The sequence below is a fragment of the Colletotrichum destructivum genome, chromosome 1 (genome assembly GCF_034447905.1).
Source record: "Colletotrichum destructivum chromosome 1, complete sequence".
In the NCBI taxonomy this organism is placed as follows: Eukaryota; Fungi; Ascomycota; class Sordariomycetes; order Glomerellales; family Glomerellaceae; genus Colletotrichum; species Colletotrichum destructivum.
Window position 1 is genome coordinate 2298520 of NC_085896.1, and position 25439 is coordinate 2323958.

General features: G+C 62.8%; 1 protein-coding gene across 1 annotated transcript in view; it reads left to right on the forward strand.

The window, feature by feature from the left end:
* Positions 1-203: 203 nt before the first annotated feature.
* The window catches only part of CDEST_00707 (Putative AMP-dependent synthetase/ligase domain, Condensation domain, AMP-binding, ANL), a gene marked incomplete at both ends in the record, with an annotated part of 28854 nt that continues 3618 nt past the window's right edge, over positions 204-25439 (forward strand). The window contains one exon of the mRNA XM_062916866.1: positions 204-25409. Coding sequence (XP_062772917.1) covers positions 204-25409 — 25206 coding nt within the window. The remainder of the gene's footprint in view (positions 25410-25439) is intronic.

Sequence of the window (25439 nt, forward strand, 5' to 3'; positions counted from 1 at the left end):
TCTGCCGTACCACACCCCCGAATTTGACATGCACTCACGATCAAGATTGTTTATACAGTCACAACCGAAAACGGAACCGTACCGCAGCAGGCCAGTATCTGGAGGCATAGAGTGAAGCTTCCGAGACGCTGTGGTGCACTGATTCCGGCTTATCAAAAACCCAGAATTTGATCGTTTTACAGTTTACCAACCCATCGATCATCATGGCACCGGGCGTCACGAACGCCGGCGATAACAGCCTTGATTTTGATCGTGTTAAGCCGCCTGAGAACGCCAAAGAGCGTGCCAAAAATTGGTGGAAGACCTCTCTTCACGGTTGCCAACCGGCTCGCTTTCCATCTCACCCCCAAACGCTCAACACGGTTCAGCAACTCACAGTTGAGCATCGATTCGCTTTCCTTCAATCCACCGAGGAGGGTGCCGATCCCTCAGTTTTGCTACTGGCCGCATGGGCCGTAGTTGCAGGCTTGTACTCCAACTCCAGCGATGTCGTCTTCGGGGCCGCTGTTCACGGACTTGGCCGATCTGACGACGGAGCGACCAACGGCTCCTCGACCGGCATCATTCCGCTTCGAGTTAGGCTCGACGGCAACCCGACTGTGAAGATGTACCTCGAGCGGATGCTGGCAACCGTCACTGCAGCGGCCCAGTACAGTCATCTGGGGTTGCAGTCCATCCGTCATATCGATAAAGAAACCAACAAGGCATGTGACTTTGACACAATCCTGGCCATTGGCCCGACCATGCCCGACACGGAATCCCCGTCCCATGGACTCGGGCCGCTGGATGCTACCATGGATCTCGATACGGCAGCAAGCCTGGCGATCTCCTGCATGCTCGGCCAGGACCACGTCGACCTGCTTGCAAGGTGTGGTGGCAACGGGGTTCGGTCGCAGCGGGAGGTCAAGAAGATGTTGGAGCAGCTCGCCTTCGTAGCGCAACAGCTATCCGACGCCGCGGACAGCGAACCACTGGCCGAACTGACCTTGATCCCACCTTCGGATCTCGCACGGCTGTGGGACTGGAACAAGGAGGTTCCCCGGACCGAGGCCGGCTGTGTTCACCACCTGATCCGAGAGAGGGCAAAACAGGCGCCGGAATCGACAGCTGTCTGCGCTTGGGACGGTGAGTTCAGCTACGGCGCCCTCGACCGGCTCTCTGACCAGCTCGCGATCGAGATCATCCGCCGGGGCGTAAAGGCCGGGGACTTGGTGCCTCTATGCTTTGAAAAGTCGGCTTGGACTGTCGTCGGGATCTTGGCTGTGCTCAAAGCCGGCGGTGCGTTCGTGCTCCTGGACTCATCGCATCCCGTGGAGCGTCTTCGCACGATCGTCGCGCAAGCTTCATCCGGACTTGTACTCACCTCACGCGCTTGCGAGTCCCTTGGTCGATGTCTCGAGAAGGATGTCCTCGTCGTTTGCCCTGACGCTTCCGTCTGGCACTCTGACCCTCAGAAGCATGACCTGCCGCAGACCGCACCGGAATCAACCATGTACGTCGTCTTCACGTCTGGAAGTACGGGCACCCCTAAGGGGGTTTTGATCTTCCACGCCAGCTTCTACTCGGGTCTTCATCATCAGCTAGACCGGCTTGGCTTCAAGCCAAGATGTCGACATTATGACTTTATGGCCTATTCCTTCGACATCGCCATCCACAACACAATCGCCACCTTGGCCGTTGGAGGTTGCTTGTGTATACCCTCGGAATCCGAGAGAAAGAACAACCTCAGGGGCAGCATGCTGGCCATGGGTGCCACGAGTACCAGTCTGACGCCATCGGTCGCGAGGCTGCTTGGGGACGACCTTCCGGCCACTCTTGAGTCTCTGGTCCTCATCGGAGAGGCTGTGACCCTGGCCGACACGAAGCGCATCTGGAACAAGACCAGGCTGATAAACTCCTATGGCCCAGCAGAATGCACCCCGTACAGCATGACGAACGACGAGGCCACAGGCCCCGAAACAGCAGTCAGGATCGGAACCGGGGCCGGCGCACTGACTTGGGTTGTGCGCGCCGATGATCACAACAAGCTCGTACCACTCGGCTTGGTCGGTGAACTGCTTCTCGAGGGACCAATTCTGAGCCAAGGGTACCTCAACGACCCCGAAAAGACGGCCAAGGCCTTCATCGAGGACCCGGCCTGGCTTCTGCAAGGCTCGGCGCAGACAAAGCAACCCGGGAGACGGGGCCGTCTGTACAAGACCGGAGACCTGGTGCGGTACAACGACGACGGCAGCCTGACCTTTGTCGGGCGCAAGGATACCCAGAGCAAGATCCGCGGGCAAAGAATCGAGCTGGCCGAAGTCGAGTACCGCCTGCGCGAGGGCGTGCCACGCTTGCAGCAGGTGGCCGTGGAAGTCGTTCAGCCTGAAGGACAGGCCGCTTTTCTCGCCGCCTTCTTGGTGACCGGGCAAGAGGGCGATGCCGATGATGATGATGATGAAGGCCCCACGCCAAGATGGTCTCTTGTTGACGATACTACGACTACAGTCATCACCGTCCCTACAGCTACTGACGAGTTGTTGAAGAAACATCTCCCCGGATACATGGTGCCTACCGTTTACTTTTCCCTGCCGTCTCTGCCTCTGAACCGCTCTGGCAAGGTTGACCGCCCAAGACTTCGTGAGATGGGCGCTGGAGTTTCGGCTCAAGAACTATCAAAGGCTCACGAGAGTGTGAGTGCGGTGGCCACAGACATGCCCCCGCCATCTGACCATGAGAGACGCTTGCGACAACTTTGGGCAAACGTGCTTGGCATCAACTCTGCCTCGATTCACCACACAGCAAACTTCTTCCGCCTCGGCGGCGACTCTCTCTCGGCCATGAGACTCGTCACGGAGGCACGCGACTGCGGAATCTCCCTTACAGTGGAAGACATCTTCCGCCATCCAGACCTGGGCGGCCTTGTCGAGATCTCACTGGATGCGGACGCACCGTTGGCCGGCTCCTCGGGTGTCCCTTTTTTCTCGCTCCTCGGGAACCAAGATTCTTCGGCAGTTTGCAGTGCCATTGCCGAGTTGCACGGTCTTGACGCAGCCTGCGTCGAGGACGTTTATCCCTGTACGCCGCTACAGGAGGGTCTTTTGGCCTTAACGTCCAAGGGAACCCAGAGAGAAGACTACATCCTACAGGCCGTCATGGAGCTGGCTGATGATGTGGACTTGCAACGCTTTCAGCAATCGTGGAACCGGACCATCGAAGCTGTTCCCATTCTACGGACTAGGATCGTGGAGCAAGGCGGCCATTCCGGATTAGTGCAAGCAGTCCTTCGAGGCAGCGTCCATTGGAACATGTCGAACGACCTCGAAGTGTACCTTGCCGAAGACAAGAGAAACCCGATGGGACTAGGCACCCCTCTTTCGAGATATGCGGTAGTCCGAGAAGCCACACACACGTACTTTGTCTGGACCATCCACCACGCCGCCTACGATGGAACCTCGGTGCCTCTTGTGCGCGAGATGGTTCAGCAGGCATACTACGAGCGAGAACCACGGCGACACGGCGGCTTCAACCTGTTTGTCAGACATCTCGTAAGTCAAAGCCATTTCGACATGGGCCAAGACACATTCTGGCAGTCCGTGTTTGCGGGCTACGACTCGACCCCGTTTCCATCCTTGCCAACCGACACCCGAGAACCGAACCCGCAAGCTGTGCTCAAGCAGCGCTGCTCCCTCGCCGAGGCTGCAGACTTCTCCGTCACGACGGCGACCGTCATCCGAGCCGCATGGGCCCTGGTTCTCTATTACACCGACGCCCAAGACGACGTCGTCTTCGGAACCACGGTGTCTGGCCGCAGCGCCCCGATCGACGGGATCCAGGACATCATCGGCCCCACGATAGCAACGCTGCCAGCGCGTATCAGAATACCCGAGCTCAACCAGACGTCGGTTTCCAGTTTCCTCGAACAGATCCAGCAGCAGGCCGCCATGGCCATTCCTTACGAGCAGACCGGCCTCCAGAACATCAAGAACTTCAGCCGTGAAGCGGAGCACGCCTGTGGTTTCCAGACTCTGCTCGTCGTCCAGCCCGGCGATACCTACGGCGATGGCGACTCCAGCTTGGGTGCCTGGAGAGACATGCCTTACATGAAGGTCTTCTCGACGTATGCCCTGACCTTGTCGTGCTATCTCGGTGCCGGGAGCGACTGCGTCGAGGTGGTGGCCAACTACGACTCGGACATCCTCCAGACCTGGCGCCTGCAGAAGATGCTACAGCTGTTTGGTCATCTGGTTGAGCAACTGACCTCAGCTTCCGCTGATTCGACGCTCAGCACACTTGAGCCGCTGACTCCGGCTGATTGGACGCAGTTGTGGGCGTGGAATCGGACTGTCCCGGAGGCGGCAGATGGCTGCGCGCACGACGTGATCGACGCCCAGTCGCGAACCAACCCGGATGCCGTAGCGATCGATGCCTGGGATGGCTCGATGACATACCGCGAGCTGGACCGGCTCGCCGCAAAGTTGTCATGCAGTCTTGTGAGTCGAGGTATCGGACCCGGATCCCTGGTACCATTGTGCTTTGAGAAGTCGAAATGGGCAGTTGTCGCAATCCTATCAGTGCTCAGAACGGGCGCTGCTTTCGTCCTGATGGACCCCTCGCAGCCCGAGGAACGCCTACGATCTATAGTCCGACAGCTGGATGCCGGCTTGATCTTGACTTCGGAGACGAGCTACCTCGTCAGCAAGAATCTCGTCGATGAGAGCCTCGGTGTTGTCGTCGTCGTCGTCGTCGTCGAGGCCGAGGCCGAGCTCGAGTCGCTCCCTGAGCCCAACAAAAAACGAGACGATTTGCCTCGAGTCGACCCTTCGTCGACCATGTACGTCGTCTTCACATCGGGCAGCACAGGGAACCCCAAGGGGGTGGTGATTTCTCACTCCAGCTTCCGCGCCGCTTTGCACCATCAGCTTTCCCGCATGGGGTTCACCTCGGCCACGAGGCACTACGACTTCCTTTCGTACGCGTTCGACGCGTCCATCTGGAACACGGTTGCGACGCTCGCCGCGGGCGGCTGCTTGTGTATCCCTTCCGAGCACGATCGCAAGAATAACCTCACGAGGAGCATGGAATCGCTCAGAGTCACGAGCGTCAGCTTGACACCGTCCGTCCTCAGCGTACTACTAGTCCCAGACTTCCCTCCTTCGCTCCAGACCGTCGTGCTGTTGGGCGAGGCCGTCACCGTGGAGCACGCACGTCTCTGCTGGGAGAAGAAAGTCGCCGTTGTGAATGCGTACGGCCCTGCAGAGTGTACCCCCAACAGCGTCATTGGCACAAGCAACTCCTCCAACCCCGAGGCCGCCTCTCTCATCGGGACGGGATCGGGGGCGGTTACTTGGGTAGCAGACATCATAGACCCGAGCCGCCGGCTTGCACCCATCGGCGCGGTGGGAGAGCTGCTCCTGGAAGGCCCTATCGTGGGCAACGGATACCTGCACGACGCGGATAAGACAAAGGCCTCGTTCATCGAATCGCCTCCTTGGCTGTTGGGCGGCGGGTCGTCGTCGGCGGCGCCTGGCCGTCGCGGCAGGCTTTACAAGACGGGAGACCTTGTTCGTTATGAAGCCGATGGGTCTCTGGGGTACCTGGGCCGCAAGGACACGCAGGTTAAGATCAGGGGCCAGCGCGTCGAGCTGGGCGAGGTGGAATTCCACGTGCGCGAGTGTGTTCCGTCGGCTCGACAGGTCGCGGCCGAAGTCATCTTGGTCGGTAAAGACCGTCGTCCGGTACTCGCGGCCTTTGTCGTCCATGATGAGAAGCAACAAGTGGTCATGGACGGGCATGAAGCTACACTAATAGGGCTCCAGCCGGAGTGCGAGGCCGATCTGGCAAGACGCCTACCAAGCTACATGATTCCGGCTCTTTACTTTGTCCTCAGGGATCAGCTTCCTCTCAACACGTCGGGCAAACTGGACCGCAAGAAACTCAGGGAGCTCGGGTCGGGCATCTCGGTGGACGACATGCAGTCTCTCCAGAGCCCGTCGAACCGATCGGACGACGAGAAGCCCTCAACCTCTGCTCAACTCGCGTTACGAGATCTGTGGGTGGCGGCTCTTCGTATCGACCCAGCTTCTTCGGCCATCCGGCTGAGCGACAACTTCTTCCGCCTGGGTGGTGACTCGATCACGGCCATGAAGCTGGTTGCCGAAGCCCGGAGAAGGAACGTCAACATCTCGGTCTCTGACGTCTTTCGCTTCCCACGCCTTTCGTCGTTGGCGGAGGTGGCAGAGCTGGCAGAGCTTCGTATAACCCGGCAACCTGCCAGTGCCGACGACTACGTTCCGTTCTCGCTGGTTGGGGGTGTGGATGTAGGCGCCCTTGTAGAGCCGTACGGGCTTGAAGCCTCGTCCGTCGAAGACGCATACCCGTGTACAGCGCTGCAGGAAGGTCTGTTTACGCTGACCTCGAAGCGCCCCGGAGACTACATCCAGCAGTGTGTCTTTGACCTTTCCGAAGATGTCGACCTGGCCCGCTTCAAGTCCGCGTGGGAGCAGACCGTCCAGTCTGTTCCCGTTCTGCGGTCCAGGATCATCATGTTCAGCGGTCGGATGCTGCAGGTGGTTCTCAAGAAGGGTAGGCTGCTGGAATGGATCTTCTCCGACCATCTCCTCCAGGGCTATCTCGAGGGGGACAAGCTGAAGACGATGGAGCTCGGGGATCCGCTGGCGAGGTTTGCCATTGTTGGCCGAAGACATTTCGTCTGGACTCTGCACCACTCCATCTACGACAACGACTCTCTTCGAATGGTCCGCCATGTTGTGGCACGTCACTATCGCGGCCTCTCGCCGAAGCCGTATCTCGGCTTTCATTTCTTCCTGAGGCATATTGCAGTGCATCCCGAGGATGAGGAGGAGGAGGCACGCAACTACTGGACGGAATATCTTGGTGATTGCGAAACGGAAACCTTCCCGCACGTCGGTGGTGTTGATGGACAACATGAAGTCCACGCAGACTCGTCCCACGTGCGCCATATCGACTTGCCTACGCTTCCAGGCTCGGCCGTCGTCACGCTCACAACGGTGATACGCGCCGCGTGGGCCCTGACTGCCCACCATCAGAGCGGTCTCGAGCAGAGAGACGTTGTGTTTGGAGCCACAGTCTCCGGCAGGAGCGCGCCGATGGCGGGCATCGATCGTGTTGTCGGTCCGACCATCTCGACAGTGCCCCTGCGAGTCAAGATTCCCGAGGGGCAGACGGCCATCTCCGACTTCCTGGAAGGGGTCCAGGACATGGGAACGGAGATGATTCCCTTTGAGCAGATGGGCCTGGCCAAGATTGCCAAGCTGAGCCCGGAGACCCAACGCGTGTGCGGTTTCAGCACTCTTCTCGTCGTCCAGCCCTATGAAGATGATTTCGACGACGACGACGACGACGACGACGACGACGACGACGACGACGACGACGACGACAGCTTCTTGGGCACCTGGAAGATACAAGACAACAGCGAGGACCAGTTTTCCACGTACCCATTCAACATCATCTGCACGCCTATGAAGGGGAAGGGGGTGGAGGTGATGGTGAGCTACGCATCACACATCGTTGAGCCGTGGCGAGTTGAGAATATCATCGACCACTTCGGCCATGTCCTGCAGCAGCTTACGGACGCTTCCATGAGCCAAAAGACTGTCTCGGATCTCATAGTAATACCGCCAGGGGATTTGGGAAAGATCTGGTCCTGGAACAGCAGCAGCAGCTTGCCTTGCGCCGTTGATCGTTGCATACACGACACAATCGGAAAAGTCTCTCAAGAATTCCCCGAAGCCCCGGCGATATGTTCATGGGACGGCAACCTGACATACGGGGAGCTGGACACCCTATCTTTCCGTCTCTCCTCGCGTCTTGCGCAACTCGGAGTCGGGCCCGAGGTCCTCGTCCCTCTTTGCTTTGAAAAGTCTCTCTGGGCCATCGTGGCAATGCTGGCTGTTCTCAGAGCAGGAGGCGCCTTCGTACCAATCGACCCTGACGCCCACGGCCGAAGAGACGGCATACTCAAGCAGACGGACGCCAAGATTCTCTTGGTCTCGGAGAGGTACGCCGCGGAGAATCTCGAGCTGGAGCAGGACGTGCTTGTTCTGCCGGTTGGCCCAAGCAGTCACAGTCGTCATCATCTCGCCAGCTACGGAGAGGACTCGGCGTCGTCCCGGACCACCAACTACGCGAGTCCTTCCTCGGCGGCGTACATGATCTTCACCTCGGGATCAACGGGGGAGCCCAAGGGCATCCTCGTCGAGCACCGGGCCATCAGCACCAGCTGCTACCACCACGGAACACGGATTGGTTACACGAGGGACTCCCGCGTGCTGCAGTTCGCGTCGTACGTCTTTGACGTCTCGCTCCAGGAGATCCTGACCACGCTCGTCTTTGGCGGCTGCGTCTGCGTGCCAGCCGAGGCCGAAAGGCTGAGCAACGTTGCCCAGTGCATATCGTCCATGTCGGTCAACATGGCCTTCCTCACCCCGACCGTCGCCAGGGTCGTCGATCCCGACCACGTGCCGTCTCTGAAGACCATCATGCTGGGCGGCGAGAAGGCCTCGCGCCAGGACTTTTCCCGCTGGTCTGGCCGCGTCAGTGTCGTGCTCAACGGCTACGGCCCTGCGGAATGTGCCGTCTGCTGCTGCATCAACGACGTGGACGACGACTGGGAAGACCTCCGCCGGCCGCATTGTATCGGGACCGCAGTCGGCTCGGCCACTTGGGTCGTGGCGCCGGGGGATGCCGACCAACTCGTCCCCATCGGTGCCGTCGGGGAGCTTCTCGTCGAGGGGCCGATACTCGCCCGCGGATACTTCAAGGATCCCCAACTGACGGCCGCAGCGTTCATCGAAGCCCCGGCCTGGCTCACGCGGGGGGGCGGCGGTTGTTCTCCATCATCCCGATCCCGTCCGGGACGCACCGGGAGACTATACAAGACGGGAGACCTTGTCTGCTACGACGGGAGCGGGAAGCTGACGTTTGTCGGCCGCAAAGACACCCAGGTCAAGATCCGTGGCCAGCGGATGGAGCTCGAGGAGGTTGAGCTCCATCTCCGGCGCGGCTTGGACGTGTCCGGGGGTGGTGGTGGTCGTGGTGGTGTTGTTGTTAGTGATGTGGCGGTGGAGGTGATCGTCCCGTCGGATGCTGATGGCCATGATGCCTCCAACGCGGTGCTCGCTGCGTTTGTCGTTCTTGATGGGGCGATGAATCGTATCCCTTCACGCAATAATAGACTGATCCAAGCCCCATCGTCGTCTGCCGACCTCGAGCTGAAACGACACGTCCCGACATACATGGTCCCGACGGTCTATATTGCCATCCCACATGGGTTACCGAGAAACGCGTCGGGGAAGCTGGACCGCAAGAAGCTCCGTGCCATCGGCGCATCGTTCTCTACACGAGATATCGCGGCTCTCGCTGGCGGAGACCAAGGCGCCAACACCACCAAGAAACCACCGTCCAACGACTCGGAAAGGACGCTCCAGCACCTCTGGGCGAAGGCGCTTGGGCTTCAGCAGGGCGATATCGGAGTGACTGACAACTTCTTCCGGCTCGGAGGAGACTCCCTCGCGGCAATGAGGCTTGCCGGAGAAGCCAGGCGGGCTGGGGTCCGGATCTCCGTCGCGGATGTCTTCCGCTGTCCGACCATCTCGCGGCTCGCCGAGATACCCCAGGTCTTCTCCTCCTCCTCCTCCTCCTCCTCCTCCTCCTCCGTCGAAGCAGTCGAAGAGACTATTGCACCTTTTGCACTTCTGGGCGACGATGTAAACATAAGAAAGCACCGCGAACAGATTTCTAGCGCCTACGACTGGGACACGGACTCGATCGAGGACATGTACCCCTGCACGCCTCTCCAGGAGGGTCTCATCGCGCTGACCTCCAAGCAACGAGGAGACTACATTGCGCAGAACGTCGTGAGCATCAACGAAGGAGTGGACCTGCGGCGGTTTCGAGACGCCTGGGAGGCCGTCTTCCAGCTGGTGCCCATCTTCCGGACGAGAATCGCACAAGGCCCCGGCGGGTTGGTCCAGGTCGTCCTCAAGGAGAGCATCCGCTGGTCGACGACGACAACGACGACGACGGCAACCAGTCTCTCCGAGTACCTTTTGCAGGACAAGACGGAACCGATGGGTTTGGGCCAGCCGTTGGTTCGTTTTGCCCTAATCAGTGAAGGGTCATCAGCACCAGCATCAACATCAACATCAACATCAACATCAACATCAACATCAACATCAACATCAACATCAACATCGTTCGTGCTCACTCTTCACCACGCGCTCTACGACGGCGGGTCGTTCCCCATAGTCCGGCGCCTGGTGCACGATATCTATCACCATCAGCTTTCCATCACGCCTTCTCTGCCCGGCTTCAACTCCTTTGTGAAGTACATAATGGACCAGGAGGAAGAGACAATCAACGAGCACTGGACATCCGAGTTCTCGGGCTTCGAGTCCCCGCCGTTCCCCCCGCTTCCATCAGCGGTTCGACAGCCCCTGGCCGACGCGAGCCTCACACACCGTATCAGTCTGTCTCCGTCCGTCAAGAACTCCGATGCTACGCTGGCGACGTTCGCAAGGGCGGCGTGGGCGTTTGTCGTCTCGCGCAACACGGGCTCCGACGACGTCGTGTTCGGGGCCACCGTCTCGGGCAGACACGCACAAGTACCGCGGATCCAAGACATCATCGGACCGACCTTGGCGACCATCCCGGTCCGCGTCCGCGCCGGGGCCGACGTGGCCGTTTCCGTCTTCCTCCGTAACGTCCAGGACCAGGCCGCGCGCGTCACCCCTTACGAGCAAGCCGGGCTGCGCCAGATCGCCAAAGCCAGCCCCGAGGCCCGGCAAGCCTGCGACTTCCAGACCTTGCTCGTCGTCCAGCCCGCAGAGGACGACGACGACGACGACGACGACGAGAGTGCGCCACCGGACGCGAGACTCGGCGTGTGGCGGGACGACGACGACGACGACGACGTCGAAACGGCGTTGTTCTCGACGTACGCGCTGACCCTCACTTGCTACCTCGGCCACGACGAGATCAAGGTGGTGGCCAACTACGACTCGAGAGTGCTGCCTCCTTGGCGGATGGAGAGCCTGCTTCAGCAGTTCAGCTTCGCGCTGGGTCAACTCACCGAGGCATCAGAGGACCAGACGCTGGGACAGATGAGCGCCGTCGCCCCGTCGGATCTGCTGCGTATCTGGGACTGGAACAAGGAGGTCCCTGAGACCGTCGACCGCTTCGTCCACGACATCGTCAAGGACCGGCTGAGAGAGCAGCCACAGGCGCCCGCCATAAGCTCCTGGGATGGCGAGCTGACCCGCGGCGAGCTGGACGGCCTCGTCGGCGGGTTATCCCGCCATCTCGTCCGTCGGTACGGCGTGGGCCCCGGTATGGTCCTCCCGCTCTGCTTCGAGAAGTCCATGTGGACGGTCGTGGCCTTCCTCGCCGCTCTCGAGGCCGGGGCCGGGTTCATGCTGCTCGACCCGGCGTTGCCCGAGGCCCGTCTCCGGTTGATGGTGTCGCAGGTCAACTTCTCGGTCCTGTTGTCGTCGCCCGCCACACACGAACTAGGTCGTCGACTCTCCGGCACCGTCTTTGCTGTGGGACCTGATATGGACATTTCTGCTGCCTCTTCTGCCGTCGTCAGCTCGCCTCGACCAACCACCCCAAACACCCCGGACACCCCGGCTACCGCCGCCGACTTCGACCCCTCGTTTCCCATGTATGTCATCTTCACCTCTGGCAGCACCGGCGTCCCCAAAGGCGCCATCATACCCCATCGGAGCGTGGCCTCGGCCCTCCATCACCAACTCCCCAGGCTGGGCTACGGCCCGGGATCGAGACACTGCGACTTCTCGGCCTACTCGTTCGACATCTCGATCCACAACGCCATCGGCATGCTGGCCACCGGCGGCACGCTGCTCATACCCTCGGACCGGGACCGCAAAAGCAACGTCCGAGGCGCCCTCGTCTCCATGCAGGCCACCAGCACCGTCCTCACCCCCTCCGTCGCCCGGCTCGTCCTCAAGGAGGGGATCCCGCCCTCCCTCACCGCCATCGGGCTGGTGGGCGAGGCGTTGACTAGAGACGACGTCCGGGGGTGGCTGGACGCCGGTGTCCGAGTCACCAATCTCTACGGCCCCTCGGAGTGCACCTCGTACAGCACCGTCACCCGTTCTGCTGCCGTCGACGCTCCGTCCGCCACGGCGCTCGACACGGGCGCGGGCTGTGTGACGTGGATCGTCGACCCCAACGATCACAACGTCCTGCTGCCCCTCGGCGCCACCGGGGAGCTGATACTCGAGGGGCCCATCATCGGCACGGAGTATCTTGACGACCCCGAGAAGACGGCCGCCACGTATATCAGAGACCCGGCATTCCTCGCGCTGGGCGCCCCGGGCCGCCATCGAGGCCGCCGCGGTCGTCTCTACAAGACGGGCGATCTCGTTCACTACAGCGCTGACGACGGGCGTCTTCACTTTGTGAGCCGGAAGGACACGCAGGTCAAGATCAGGGGCCAGCGAGTGGAACTCGGCGAGGTCGAGCACGGCCTACGAGAGTCCGTCTCTCACGCTCTCGAGTTGGCCTCCGAAGTCATCTCGCCCGCCACGAGCGGCAGCGGTAGCGACCACCACCAGACACGGCCGTTGCTCGCCGCCTTCCTGGTTCTCGAAGACGGCCACCACTTCAGGTTCCCCTCGGGAGGCGGCCAGTCCGTGGACCTCGGCGCGGAGGATGGCGGCCTCGTGCGGGTGGCGGTGTCTCTTCCGAGCGAGGCCGAAGATTCTCTCGCGGAGCTTCTACCGCTTCACATGATACCTACCGTCTACTTCGTCCTCGACAAGCTGCCCATCAACAACTCGGGCAAGACGGACAGGAAGCGGCTTCGTCAGATCGGCGCCATGTTCTCGGCAGAGCAGCTTGCTCATCTCGTTGAAAACAACTCCTTGGGCGGCGAGACTCACGAACCGACGACGGAGACGGAGTTTGCCCTGCGCGGGCTGTGGTCGGCCCTGCTACACGTCGGCTCCGAGAGGATCGGCGTGGAAGACAGCTTCTTCCGCCTCGGCGGCGATTCCATAGCAGCCATCAAGCTGGTCGGCGAAGCCCGCCGCGCCGGCTTGGGCACACTATCCGTGGCCGACATCTTTCAGCATCCGAAGCTCGGAGCCATGGCAAAGCTGTGCCTGGTAGGGGGCGGCGGTGTTGATGGAAAGACTGTTGTTGTTGCTGCTGCTCACTTGCCGCCCTACTCTCTCCTGGGCGGCGGCGGTGGTGACGACGACGACGACGACGACGCCAATGCAACCGAATGCCGCGAGCAGGTTGCCGACGCGTATCGGTTCGATGTCGACGCCATCAGAGACATCTACCCTTGCACCCCTTTGCAAGAGGGCATGGTTGCCCTGACGGCCAAGTCACACGGGCAGTACATCCTGCAACGGGTGATGGACATCGCAGACGGCACGGATCTGGGCCGTTTCCGCGCAGCCTGGGACGAGGCGGCAAGACTGGCCCCTATTCTCCGGACGAGGATCGTACAGCACAACCGGCACGGCCTGTTGCAGGTGATCCTCGAAGAGGACACGGTCTGGACAGAGGAGACGACACAGAGCCTCGCCGGCTTCCTGGACGAGGACATGGCGGCCCCGATGGGTCTTGGTGAGCCGCTGGTGCGCTATGCCATTGTAGACGACCGCGAGACGGGCCGGAAGCACTTTGTCTGGACGATCCACCACGCCCTCTTCGACGCCAGGTCGGCCCCGATGCTACGAGAGCTCGCGGTCAACGCCTATCATGATGATCAGCGGCAAAAAACGCCTCTGCCTCGGCACGACTCGCCGCCTCCCGGCTTCAACCTCTTCGTCAAGCATGTTGTCGAGCAGAACGGCGATTCGGCGGACCGGTATTGGCGGTCTCAGCTCGCCGGATACGACTCGGCCCCTTTCCCCGTGCTGCCGGTCTCCGTGCAGACACCCAAACCCGATACGACCCTCGAGACCTCGTTTCCCCCGGGTCGGCCCAGCGTTGCTTTTACAGCAGCCACCGTCATCCGGGCTGCGTGGGCTCTCGCCGTGACGGCCGAAGGCTCTATGGACGTGGTCTTTGGGGCAACGGTCTCGGGGAGACAGGCCCCGGTTGCCGGCGTCGAGGGCATCATCGGGCCGACGATCGCCACGGTCCCCGTGCGGATCCGAGTCCCGGACCGGGGCACCGTCTCGGACTACCTGGAAACCGTACAGAAGCAGTCGATCCAGATGATTGCCTTTGAGCAGACGGGTCTCCAGAGCATCGGCAAGGTCAGCGGCGACGCGAGGCGAGCCTGCGACTTCCAGACCCTGCTCGTCGTCCAGCCGCCCGAGGACCAGGAAGACGACGACGACAAGATCGACTCTGTTCTGGGACGCTGGCGTGAGAGGGCCTACACGGACGTCTTCTCCACCTACGCGCTGACTCTCGTGTGCTACCTGTCGTCACGACGTGACAGCGTCAGAGTCGTGGCCAGCTTCGACTCTGCCGTGCTGGACGAGTGGAAGATGGGCCGGCTCCTGGCGCAGTTTGGCCACTTTTTCCAGCAGCTGAGCACCGCCGCCGCCGCCGCCGCCGCCGCGCCGGACGTTCACGACATCCGAGAGCTTCGCGACCTGACGGACGACGATCTCGGTCAGCTGTGGGAGTGGAACGCAGAGGTCCCTCCTCCTCCGCCGGCGGCGGCGGCGGCCGACTTGTGCGTGCACGAGCTCTTTGAACAGCGTGCCGCGCTCCAACCCGATAGACCGGCCATCGACGCCTGGGACGCGAAGCTGAGCTACGGTGAGCTCGATTCGCTTGCCGAGAGGCTTGCCGGCGACATTGTTGCTGCTCTCGACGTCACGGGCTCCGTCGTGCCCGTCTGCTCCGAAAAGTCGGCCTGGGCCGTGGTCTCGCTGCTCGCCGTGCTGAAGTCGGGCAACACCTTTGTCCTGCTGGACCCGTCTCAGCCGGAGAGCAGGCTTTCCTCCGTCGTCCGCCAAACAGGCTCGCAGCTCGTGTTGTTGTGCTCTGTCCCCCAAAGTGCTGCTGCTGATGCTGCTGGCCCCTTCAGAGACTTTGGTGGCAGAACCTGGCGGATCGACTCGGGGTACTTTGATAACAACAAACCCGCGGGACTAAGACCTGCTCCTCCTCCTCCTCCTCCTCCTCCTCCTCGTAGCAGCACCCCGCCGGCCGTCGACCCGGATTCCAACATGTACATTGTCTTCACGTCCGGAAGCACCGGCACGCCAAAGGGGGTGATGGTGCCTCACAGGAGCTTCGCGTCGGCCCTCGCACACCAGACGCGGCTGTTCGGCTTCGGGCCCGAGTCTCGACACTACGACTTCATGTCCTACTCCTTCGACGCCTCCATCTGGAACACCGTCGCCCCTCTGGTCGCCGGCGGGTGCCTCTGCATCCCGTCGGAGCACGAGAGGCGCAACAACCTGGCCGGCAGCATAGCGGCGATGAAAGCCACGAGCGTCAGCTTGACCCCCTCCGTCGCCAGGCTCGTCTCGGGTGCCCTTGACGTCGACACCTTGGTCCTCCTCGGCGAGGGGGTCTCGGTGGAGGACACGAAGCTCCTTTGGGGGAGGGCACGCGTCATCATCAACGCATACGGGCCAGCCGAGTGCACGCCGAACTCGGTCATCAGCTACGCGTCCGAAACCCCGGAGGCCGCGGCGCGCATCGGCAAAGGCGCCGGGGCCGTGACGTGGGTCGCCAATCCCGATGACCACGACCGTCTCGTGCCCATCGGGGCCATCGGCGAGCTTCTGCTTGAAGGGCCCATTGTCGGCGCGGGATATCTGGACGCGCCCGACAAGACGGCGGAAGCCTTCGTCCGCGACCCGGCCTGGCTTCGGCGAGGTGCTCCCGGAGCAGGAGGAGGAGGAGGAGGAAGAGGAGGAGGAAAGGCCGGACGCTCGGGAACGCTCTACAAGACGGGCGACCTCGTCCGGTACGACAGGGAGGGAAGCCTCGAGTATATCGGGCGCAAGGACACGCAAGTCAAGGTCCGCGGCCAGCGCGTGGAGCTCGACGAGGTGGCGCACGTCGTACGGGATGGCTTGCCGGGGTGTGAGCAAGCGGTTGTCGAGCTTGTAACTCTGAGTGGCAGCGGTAGCGGTAGCGGCACGAACGGGAGCATGCTCGCGGCCTTTGTTGTTGTTGCCGGCGGGTTCGATCAAGACTCTGTTCCGATAGAGGGCGGCGGCGGCGGCGGCGACGACGACGACGACGACGGCGACGACCTCGAAGTTGCCCTGCTGGCCATACCGACGACCGTCCAAGATGCCATCGCCGAACGACTACCAGTCTACATGATTCCCTCGGTCTATTTCAAGGTCAAGCGGATCCCCATCAACACCTCGGGCAAGACGGACCGCAGACTCCTGCGCCAGGTCGGGTGTTCCATCTCGGCCCAGGAGCTCGCCGAGATGCGACGGGATACCCGCGGCAGCAAGCGTCCGCCGTCCACGGAGGCCGAGCGGCAGCTCCGGACGCTGTTCGCGCGGGTCCTCGGGCTCGAGGAGGCCCAGGTCGGCGTCGACGACAGCTTCTTCCGCCTGGGCGGCGACTCCATCTCGGCCATGAAGCTCGTCGGCGAAGCGCGGGTGGCGGCTACCGGCCTCTCGTTCTCTGTCGCGGACATCTTCCGCCATCCCAAGCTGGAGACGCTTGCGGCACTGCGGCCGCCGCCGGATGGCGTGGGCAGCACACCGCCGCCTCCGGAGCGCCTGCTGCTGCTGCCGTTTTCCCTGCTCGGGGTCCCCGAGTCAGACGTTGCCAACGTCCTTTCAGACATCGCCGAGTCCCACGGCTTTGGTCCGGCAGACATCGAAGACGCGTACCCCTGCACGCCCCTCCAGGAAGGGCTGCTGGCCCTGACGTCCAAGACGTCCGGAGACTACGTTCTCCAGGCTCGCATGGAGCTGTCTGATGGTGCCATCGGTCGCCTCGACAGGTTCAAACAGGCGTGGGAGCAGGCCGTGCGGACGCTCCCCATTCTCCGCACGAGGATCGTCAGCCACGGCCGGCTGGGGTCGCTCCAAGTCGTCCTGAAGCCAGCAGAGCCCCCTATCGAATGGCTCGCCTCCCGGAGTATCGAGGAATACACTTCAGAAGACAGGAAGAGGCCGATGGCCCTCGGGGATCCTTTGGTCCGGTTCGGCCTGGTCCAGGACGGCACCTCCACGCCCGTCTCGTTCGTGTGGACCATCAGCCACGCCTTGTACGATGGAAGATCGATCTCCATGATACGCGATCTCATCCGCAACGTCTATAACGGCGAAAATCCCCCGGACCACACCGGCTTCAACGCGTTCGTGAGCCATGTCCTCGACCAAAGCACCACCACCGCGTCCTCCGAATCCTACTGGGGCTCTTCCCTGTCGGGCTACCAGTCGGCTCCGTTCCCGCAGCTGCCGGCATCCGTGTCGAGTCCGGCGCCCGACTCCGAGGCCGAGCTCACCTGCTCCCTGAGCCGCCCGTCAAAGGCAGCCGACAACGTGACTACGGCGAGCCTCCTCCGCGCAGCTTGGGGCCTCGTCGTCCACTTCAACTCGATGCTCGAACGAGACGTCGTCTTTGGCGCGACGGTCTCGGGCCGGAACGCGTCGGTCCCCGGCATCGAGAGCATCATCGGCCCAACCATCGCGACGGTGCCGGTGCGGATCCGGATCGACCCGGAGACGAGCGTGTCCGAGTACCTACGGGCGGTTCAGGACCACGCGGTGGACATGATCCCGTTCGAGCAGACGGGTCTCCAGAACATCGCCGGGAGGAGAAGGAGCGGGAACCAAGACGCTCAACAGGCGTGCGACTTTCAGACCCTCCTCGTCGTGCAGCCTCCGGAAGGTCTTGGCGAATCCGACGCCGAACTCGGGACTTGGCAGGACATCCAGAACACGGGGGGCTTCTACACCTACTCCCTCACGCTTACGTGTCAGCTTTACGACAACGACAAAGACAATGGGACGGTCAAGCTGTCGGCCAGCTTCGACTCTCGCGTCATCGAACACTGGAGGATGGAGAGGCTTCTCGACCAGTACGGCGATCTGATCCGGCAGATCGCCGCCTCGCCGCCGGACCAGCGAGTGGGCGATCTCCGGCCCGTGTCCCAGACGGACCTGGACCAGATTTGGTCGTGGAACGCCGACCTGCCGCCGCCGGTTGACCGCTGCATCCACGAGTGCTTCAAGGAGCACGCCCTCCGGCTGCCCTCGGGCTCACAGGCCGTGCGTGCCTGGGACGGCGACCTCACCTTCGCCGAGCTGGACCGGCTCACGGACTCGCTGGCAAGCCACCTGGTCCATCATCTCGGCGTGAAGCCGGAGACGCTGGTGCCCATCTGCTTCGACAGGTCCAAATGGGCCGTCGTCGCGATCCTCGGCATCCTCAAAGCCGGCGGCGCCTTCGTGCCCCTGGACCCGGCACAGCCCCCGGCTCGACGAGAGCAAGTCCTGAGCCAGACGGGCGCGCCCTTCGTCTTGACCTCGGTCCGCCACTCCTCCTCCTCCTCCATGGACTTTGGCGGCCGTGATGCCGTCCCCGTCGGAGCCGACACTATATCGATGCATGCCGGCCCGGAGAGCTTCGTGCAGCCCCGTGTGCCCGTCGACGCCGCCGCCTACATCCTCTTTACGTCGGGCAGCACCGGCAACCCCAAGGGCGTCCTGATCCCCCACCGGGCCGCGAGCACCAGCTGCACCTACTACGGCGACAGGGTCGGCTTCGACGAGACGTCGCGGATCCTCTTCTTCTCGTCGTTCGTCTTCGACGCGCTCATCTTGGAGGTCATCACGCCCTTCGTCCGCGGGTCCTGCATCTGCATCCCGTCCGAGGACGCAAGGCTCGACGACCTGACGGGCTGCATCAACGAGCTCGACGTGAACATCATCTTCTTCACCCCGACGGTCGCCCGGCTCATCGAGCCGTCAGAGGTCCCCTCGCTGCGCACGATCCTGATGGGCGGCGAGCCTCCGAGCCAGACGGACCTCGGCCGCTGGGGGTGGGGCCGGGGACCGGGCCCGGGTACGGGCCGAACCGTGTTCAACGGGTACGGCCCCACCGAGTGCGTCGTTTTCTGCGCGCTGCAGAAGATTGACCCGGCCTCGATCCGGGAGACCTGCATCGGCAAGTCGACCGGGTCGGCGAGCTGGATCGTCGCCCCCGACGACAGCGATAGCCTGGCACCCGTCGGCTCCGTCGGCGAGCTGCTGGTCGAGGGCCCGATCCTGGCGCGGAGCTATCTCGACCCCCAGAACACGGCCAAGGCCTTTATCGAGAACCCTCCCTGGTTGCTGCAAGGAGGGGGGGGCGGGGATGCCGACGGCGGCGACCGCCGCCGCTGGCCGGGTAGACGGGGCCGTCTCTACAAGACGGGCGACCTGGTGCGGTACGACCAAGACGGCAACCTCTGCTACGTCGCCCGCAAGGACAACCAGGTCAAGATCCGCGGCCAGAGGATGGAGCTCGGCGAGATCGAGGCGCACCTCCGCGACTGCGTCGTCGTCTCGGATACGCTGGCCAGCCAGGTGGCCGCCGAGGTCTTTGTTCCGGCTGGTGGGGAGGACAACGCCAGCCCGATCCTCGCGGCCTTTCTGGTTCTCCGGGATGACGAGAACCACGACGATGACCACGACCAACGCAAGAAAGACTCGTCCCACAAGGGCATCCGAGTCGTCAACGTTCCCCCGGCGGTCAAAGACCACCTGGAGCAGCGCCTGCCGAGGTACATGCTTCCGACGGTCTACTTCGCCGTGCACAAGCAGCTGCCCCTGAACAACTCGGGCAAGACGGACCGGAGGCGACTCCGGGCTCTCGCCGGCGCCTTCACGGCCCAGCAGCTCGCCGATCTGCGAGGGCTTGTCGGTGCTGACGAGCGCCCCGCCACCGAGTCGGAAGACGGGCTGAGGCGTCTATGGGCACGCGTCCTGGGCATCGACGCGCACACGACGATCCGCCTGGACGAGAGCTTCTTCCGCATTGGCGGCGACTCCATCGCCGCTCTCAAGCTGGTGGGGGAGGCGCGCAAGGCGGGCATCGGCATCGCCTTGACGGTGGCCGACATCTTTAAGAATCCCAAGCTGAGCGAGATGGCGGCAGCGGCGGCAGCAGTGGCGGCGCGTCAGCACGTCGTCGCTGCTGTGGGATCCGACGACGACGAGGCCCCCCACTCCGTTGCTCCGTTCTCTCTGCTCGAGTCCGAGATGCCGCTCTCGCTCTCGCTCCCTACTCTGCTGGAACAGGTTGCCGGACTCTGCGGTCTGTCGGACACGCAAGCCATCGACGACGTCTACCCCTGTACGCCGCTCCAGGAGGGCCTGCTCGCCTTGACCTCGAAGCAGCCCGGGGACTACGTTCTGCAGGCCGTGCTGGAGCTCTCCGATGCTACCGACCTGCGGCTCTTCAAGGAGGCCTGGGAGACGACGGTCAGAGCGTGTCCTATCCTCCGCACAACCATCGTCCAGCACGACCATCTCGGGCTGCTGCAGGTCGTCCTCGCGCGCGGGATAGAGTGGGTGACCGTGGCGGGCGTCGACGGCGTCGACCAGTATCTCGAACAGGATCGAAGGGGGGCGGTGGCGGCACCGATGGATGTAGGCCAGCCGCTGGCACGATATGCGACTGTCCACGACAGGGACGGCCGGACCTGGTTCGTCTGGACGGTCCACCACGCTCTGTACGATGGAGGGTCGATCCCCTTGATCCGACGCCTCGTCAGTGAAAACTACCGCCACGCTGGGCAGCAGCAAGTCTCTGTCTCTGTCTCTGTCTCTGTCTCGCAGCAGCATCAACAGCAGCATCCAGACTTTTCGCTGTTCGTCAAGTACGCCAGAAGCCAGTCCCGGAGTGAATCCAGCGCCGAGTTCTGGAGATCAACGTTCAAAGGCTACCGGTCTTCGCCTTACCTCTTCTTCTCTTCCCTCTCCGTAGATGAACCGAAAGCAAACTCCGTCATCAAAAGAACGATGGCCCGTCCGCCGAGTGTGGAGGCCGCGACCCTGGCGACGCTCATCCGCGCATCCTGGGCTCTCACCATCCACCACGAGACGGGCGACGACGACGTGGTCTTCGGGGCCACGACCTCGGGCCGCCACGCCGACGTTCCCGGAGTCGACGGGATCATCGGGCCGACGATCGCGACGGTGCCGGTGCGCGTCCGACTGCCGTCCCGCGACGTCCCGGTGTCCTCGTTCCTCGGGGACGTCCAGGGCTGGGCGACCGACTCGATCCCTCACGAGCAGACGGGGATACGGAACATTTCCAAGACGAGCCCCGAGGCCAAGAGCGCCTGCGGATTCCAGTCTCTGCTCGTTGTCCAGCCCCCCGAGACGAACGAGGGCGACACCGTGGACTCGGACCTGGGCACATGGCGCAACGACTCGGATCCCATCAACTTCTCCACCTACGCCTTCACCTTGACATGCTCGCTGCTGGGCCGTGGTGGTGGTGGTGGGGGGCAAGACATGGGCGTCGGCGTCGTGGCCAGCTTCGACTCGCGCATCATCGAGCAGTGGCGCGCCGAAAACGTCGTGGACCGTTTCCGCTCCGTTCTCGAGCAGATGGCCCAGGAACCGCAGCAGCGGCAGCGACGGCTGGGCGACATCATCAGTAGTCTGGCCGCCGAGGACGAGAGGCGCATCTGGGAGATGAACCACGCTCCGCCCACCATCACGCCAGTCATTGTCGGAGAGTACTCGACGGCAGCGGATCATCTCCTCAAACGAGGTTTGTTGTCATTGTCATCGTCGTCGTCGTCGTCGTCGTCGTCGACGACGACAGGCTCCTCCGTGGGCTGGATCGTGGACCAGCGCGACCACGGAAGGCTTGTGCCGTTCGGTGCCGTGGGAGAGCTCCTGGTCGAAGGATTTGTGGCCGACGAGGAGACGGAAACGAACAACGCGGCGGCCTTGGTCAGAGACCCCGCCTGGCTTCTCCGTGGGCTGCCCGGCTTATACGAGGGCAGGCCTGGCACGCTTTACAAGACGGGAGACCTGGTCCGGTACGACCGGTCCGGCAACATGATGCATCTCGGGCGCAAGGATTCTCAAGCCGTGATGATACGAGGCCAGAGGTTCGAGCTCGCGGATGTCGAGTCCCGCGTCTGTGCCGCGTTGTCATCGTCATCAGCGAGCCGCGTTGTTGCAGCGATGATCGAGCCGGCGGTTGACGGGCAGTCTACTCCGGTGCTCGCCGCCTTTTTCGTTTACGCCGATGATGGCCTTTCCGGCGGCACGGCCGGTACGGTTCCGTCGCAAGGCCCTGCCCCGATCCAACAGATCTTTCTCTCCGAGGCCGACGAGGAGGCGCTGGCTGATCGTCTGCCCTCCTTCATGGTCCCGTCTCTCTTCTTCTCCGTCGACCGGTTGCCCCTGAGCACGTCCGGAAAGCCGGACCGCGAGAAGCTTCAGCAGCTTGGTGCTTCCTACATACATAAAAGTTCGACATTGAACATAAACACCAGACCCAGCACAGCCGAGGAACGGCGGATGCCTACATCCACGTCTGAAGCAACTCTCCAGTCCATCTGGGCCTCGGTGCTGAACCTCGAAAGGGGCACGATTGGCCTCGACGATAGCTTCTTCAGGCTCGGCGGCGACTCCATCACGGCCATGCAGGTGTCTTCTGCTGCGCGGTCACAAGGTCTCCGTGTTTCGACCGCCAACATCCTCCAGAAGAAGACCATTGCTCGCATCGTCGCGGGGCTATCGGCGTCGAGCGAGGTTCCGGGCCAGACGGCGGCGGCGGCGGCGGCGGCGGCGGTGGCGGCGGTGGTGATGGTGGTGCCGACCAGAGAGCAGCCCGGCGAGCTCTTCGACTTGGCCCCGATCCAGCAGCTCTACTTTGCCATACAGCCGGATCCGTCCGTGTGCTTCGACCAGACGTTCCTCCTGAGACTGCGGCAACCGGTCGCCTTGGACGAGTTGAGGACCGCCCTGGCTGCCCTCGTGGCAAGACACGAGATGCTTCGCGCGCGGTTCACAAGGTCGGGAGGCCGCTGGAAGCAACTCGTCTCGTCCGATATCACGGGGTCGTTCCGTCTTCACCACCACGACCACCGCATACAACATGAGCCTGTAACCACCAGCCCGGGCCAGGACATTGCGCGATATCGCGAGGAGCTCGACATCGAGCGCGGGCCCCTGTTGGTGGCGGCCCTGCTCGATCACGACACTCGCCTCTTCCTGTCCGTCCATCATCTCGTCGTCGATCTCGTCTCGTGGCGCGTCTTGCTCCAAGAGCTCGAGGAACTCCTGACCGCCGGCAGCCTCGCTGCCACATCCTCGCCCTCGCCCTCGCCCTCGCCCTCAACCACGTTCCAGACGTGGACTTTTCTGCAGGCGGACCACGCCATCAACAACAGCAACAATGATAGCAATAACAGGACCAACCTCGCCACGCAGCCACCGCTTCCGTCCGACAAGACTGGGCAGCAACCCGCCCAGGCGTATTGGGGTATCGACCCCGCAGACAACCTCGCCAGCGAGACGGTCAGTAGCACGTTCACTCTGGACGAGGCCACCAGCGCCGCCATCCTCGGCAGCTGCAACGATGCCTTCCGGACGCGGCCCGTCGAGCTCATGATCTCGGCCCTCGTTCATTCCTTCGGGCTCGCATTCCCCGATCGGCCCGTCCCTCCAGTGTTCGTCGAGGGCCACGGCCGCGAGACGTGGGACGACGGCATCGACATCTCACGCACCGTCGGGTGGTTCACCACCATGTTCCCTGTTCAGGCGCCCAGCAGCAGCAGCAGCAGCAGCAGCGACAATGCCGATCTGCTTCAGGTCGTCCGGCAGACCAAAGACTGCCTCCGCGGTCTGGACGGCAACGGGCGGCCCTATTTCGCGTCCCGGTTCGTCGACCGAGCCAGGGCAGAACAGTTTGCCTCCATGTTCCCCGTCGAGATCCAGTTCAACTACTCTGGCGCCTACCAGCAGCTGGAACGCGGCGACTCTCTCTTCGAGCTGGTGCAGCAGCCCCCCGAGGATAGCGAACCGCCGTCCGCGGCCAGACTCGCCAGGTTCGCCGTTTTTGACGTCCTCCTCGGCCTGGACAAGGGCCGTCTCTCTGCCACGATGGTCCATCACCGGGCCCTGCTCCATCAGGAGAGGACGGCATCCTGGCTCGGGCTGTTTGAGCGGAGCCTCTCGGACTTGGCCCGGAGACTGCCGAGCCTCGAGCCCGAGGCCACGTTGACTGACTTCCCTGGCGCCTTCAAGTCATACGGCGACGTGCAGCGGTTCCAACAATCCATCATGCCGCGTTTGGGAGTCCCCGGCCGCCACCACGTCGTCCTCCTCGAGGACATCGAGGACATCTTCCCATGCACAGCCATGCAAGAGGGCATCCTCATCAGCCAGGCAAAGGCGCCGGAGACGTACAGGCTCCGCGCCGAGTTCGTCGTCCGGCGGCCGAGCCGCGCCGGCGAACGCCTCGACGTTGCCGAGCTTACCAGCAGCTGGAGAGCCGTGGTCCGTCGACACGCGCTGCTCCGCGCGGTTCTCGTCGAGGACTTCCCCGGAAGCGACCGGGTCATGCACGTCGTCCTGAGAGACGTCGAGCCCGGCTTCACCGTCTTTGACCACCCGCGACCCGAAGAGCATCACGACGACTCCAAGGCCGTCGACGTCGTCGGCTACTCCAAAGACGGCCTCCAGCATCACGTCTCGGTTTACCCGGCTGCCGCCGCCGACGGAGGGGGTGCGCTTCTGCTCGTCCTGGAAGTCAACCACGCCATCATCGACGGCTTCTCGACGGGGATCCTCCTGAGAGACCTCGCCTCCGCCTTTGACGGCCGCCTCGACCCCGTAGCGGCCGCCGGTTCGTTCCGCAAGTTCGTCTCGTACGTGGATCGGCGGTCTCCCGACGAGGACCGCGAGTTCTGGACACGTCGTCTTTCCGGCGTCGAGCCCTGCATCTTTCCCTCGCTCCTCGGCGGCGGCAATGGTGAATCTCACGCCGTGGAGAACGTCAAAGTACGCGTCCCGGGACTCGACACGGAACGGATCAGGGCGTTCTGCACAGAGTGGGAGGTCACCCCGGCGGCCCTGGTCCAAACGGCGTGGGCACTCGTCCTCGGTCACTATACCGGCTCGAGCACCCCTTGCTTCGGCATTCTCTCGTCGGGCCGCGACATGGACGTCGCTGACGTCGACGACATCTTCGGGCCGCTCATCGGCATGGTCACTTGCACGGTGGATCTCGGTACGAACGCCGTGTTGGAGACGTTGAGGGCCGTTCAGGCGGACTACCTCGACAGCCTGCCTCACCAGGCCTTCCCGCTCGCCGCCCTGCATCGGTCACTCGGCCTGGGCACCTCTCCTCTCTTTAATACTGGTCTGTCTTTCCAGAAGGGCGAGGACGCGGACAGCAGTGAATCCTCCGGCCTTGTTCTGGATTATGTTGACGGACAAGATGCTTCCGAGGTGAGTAGCCAACGATATATACATGCTTTT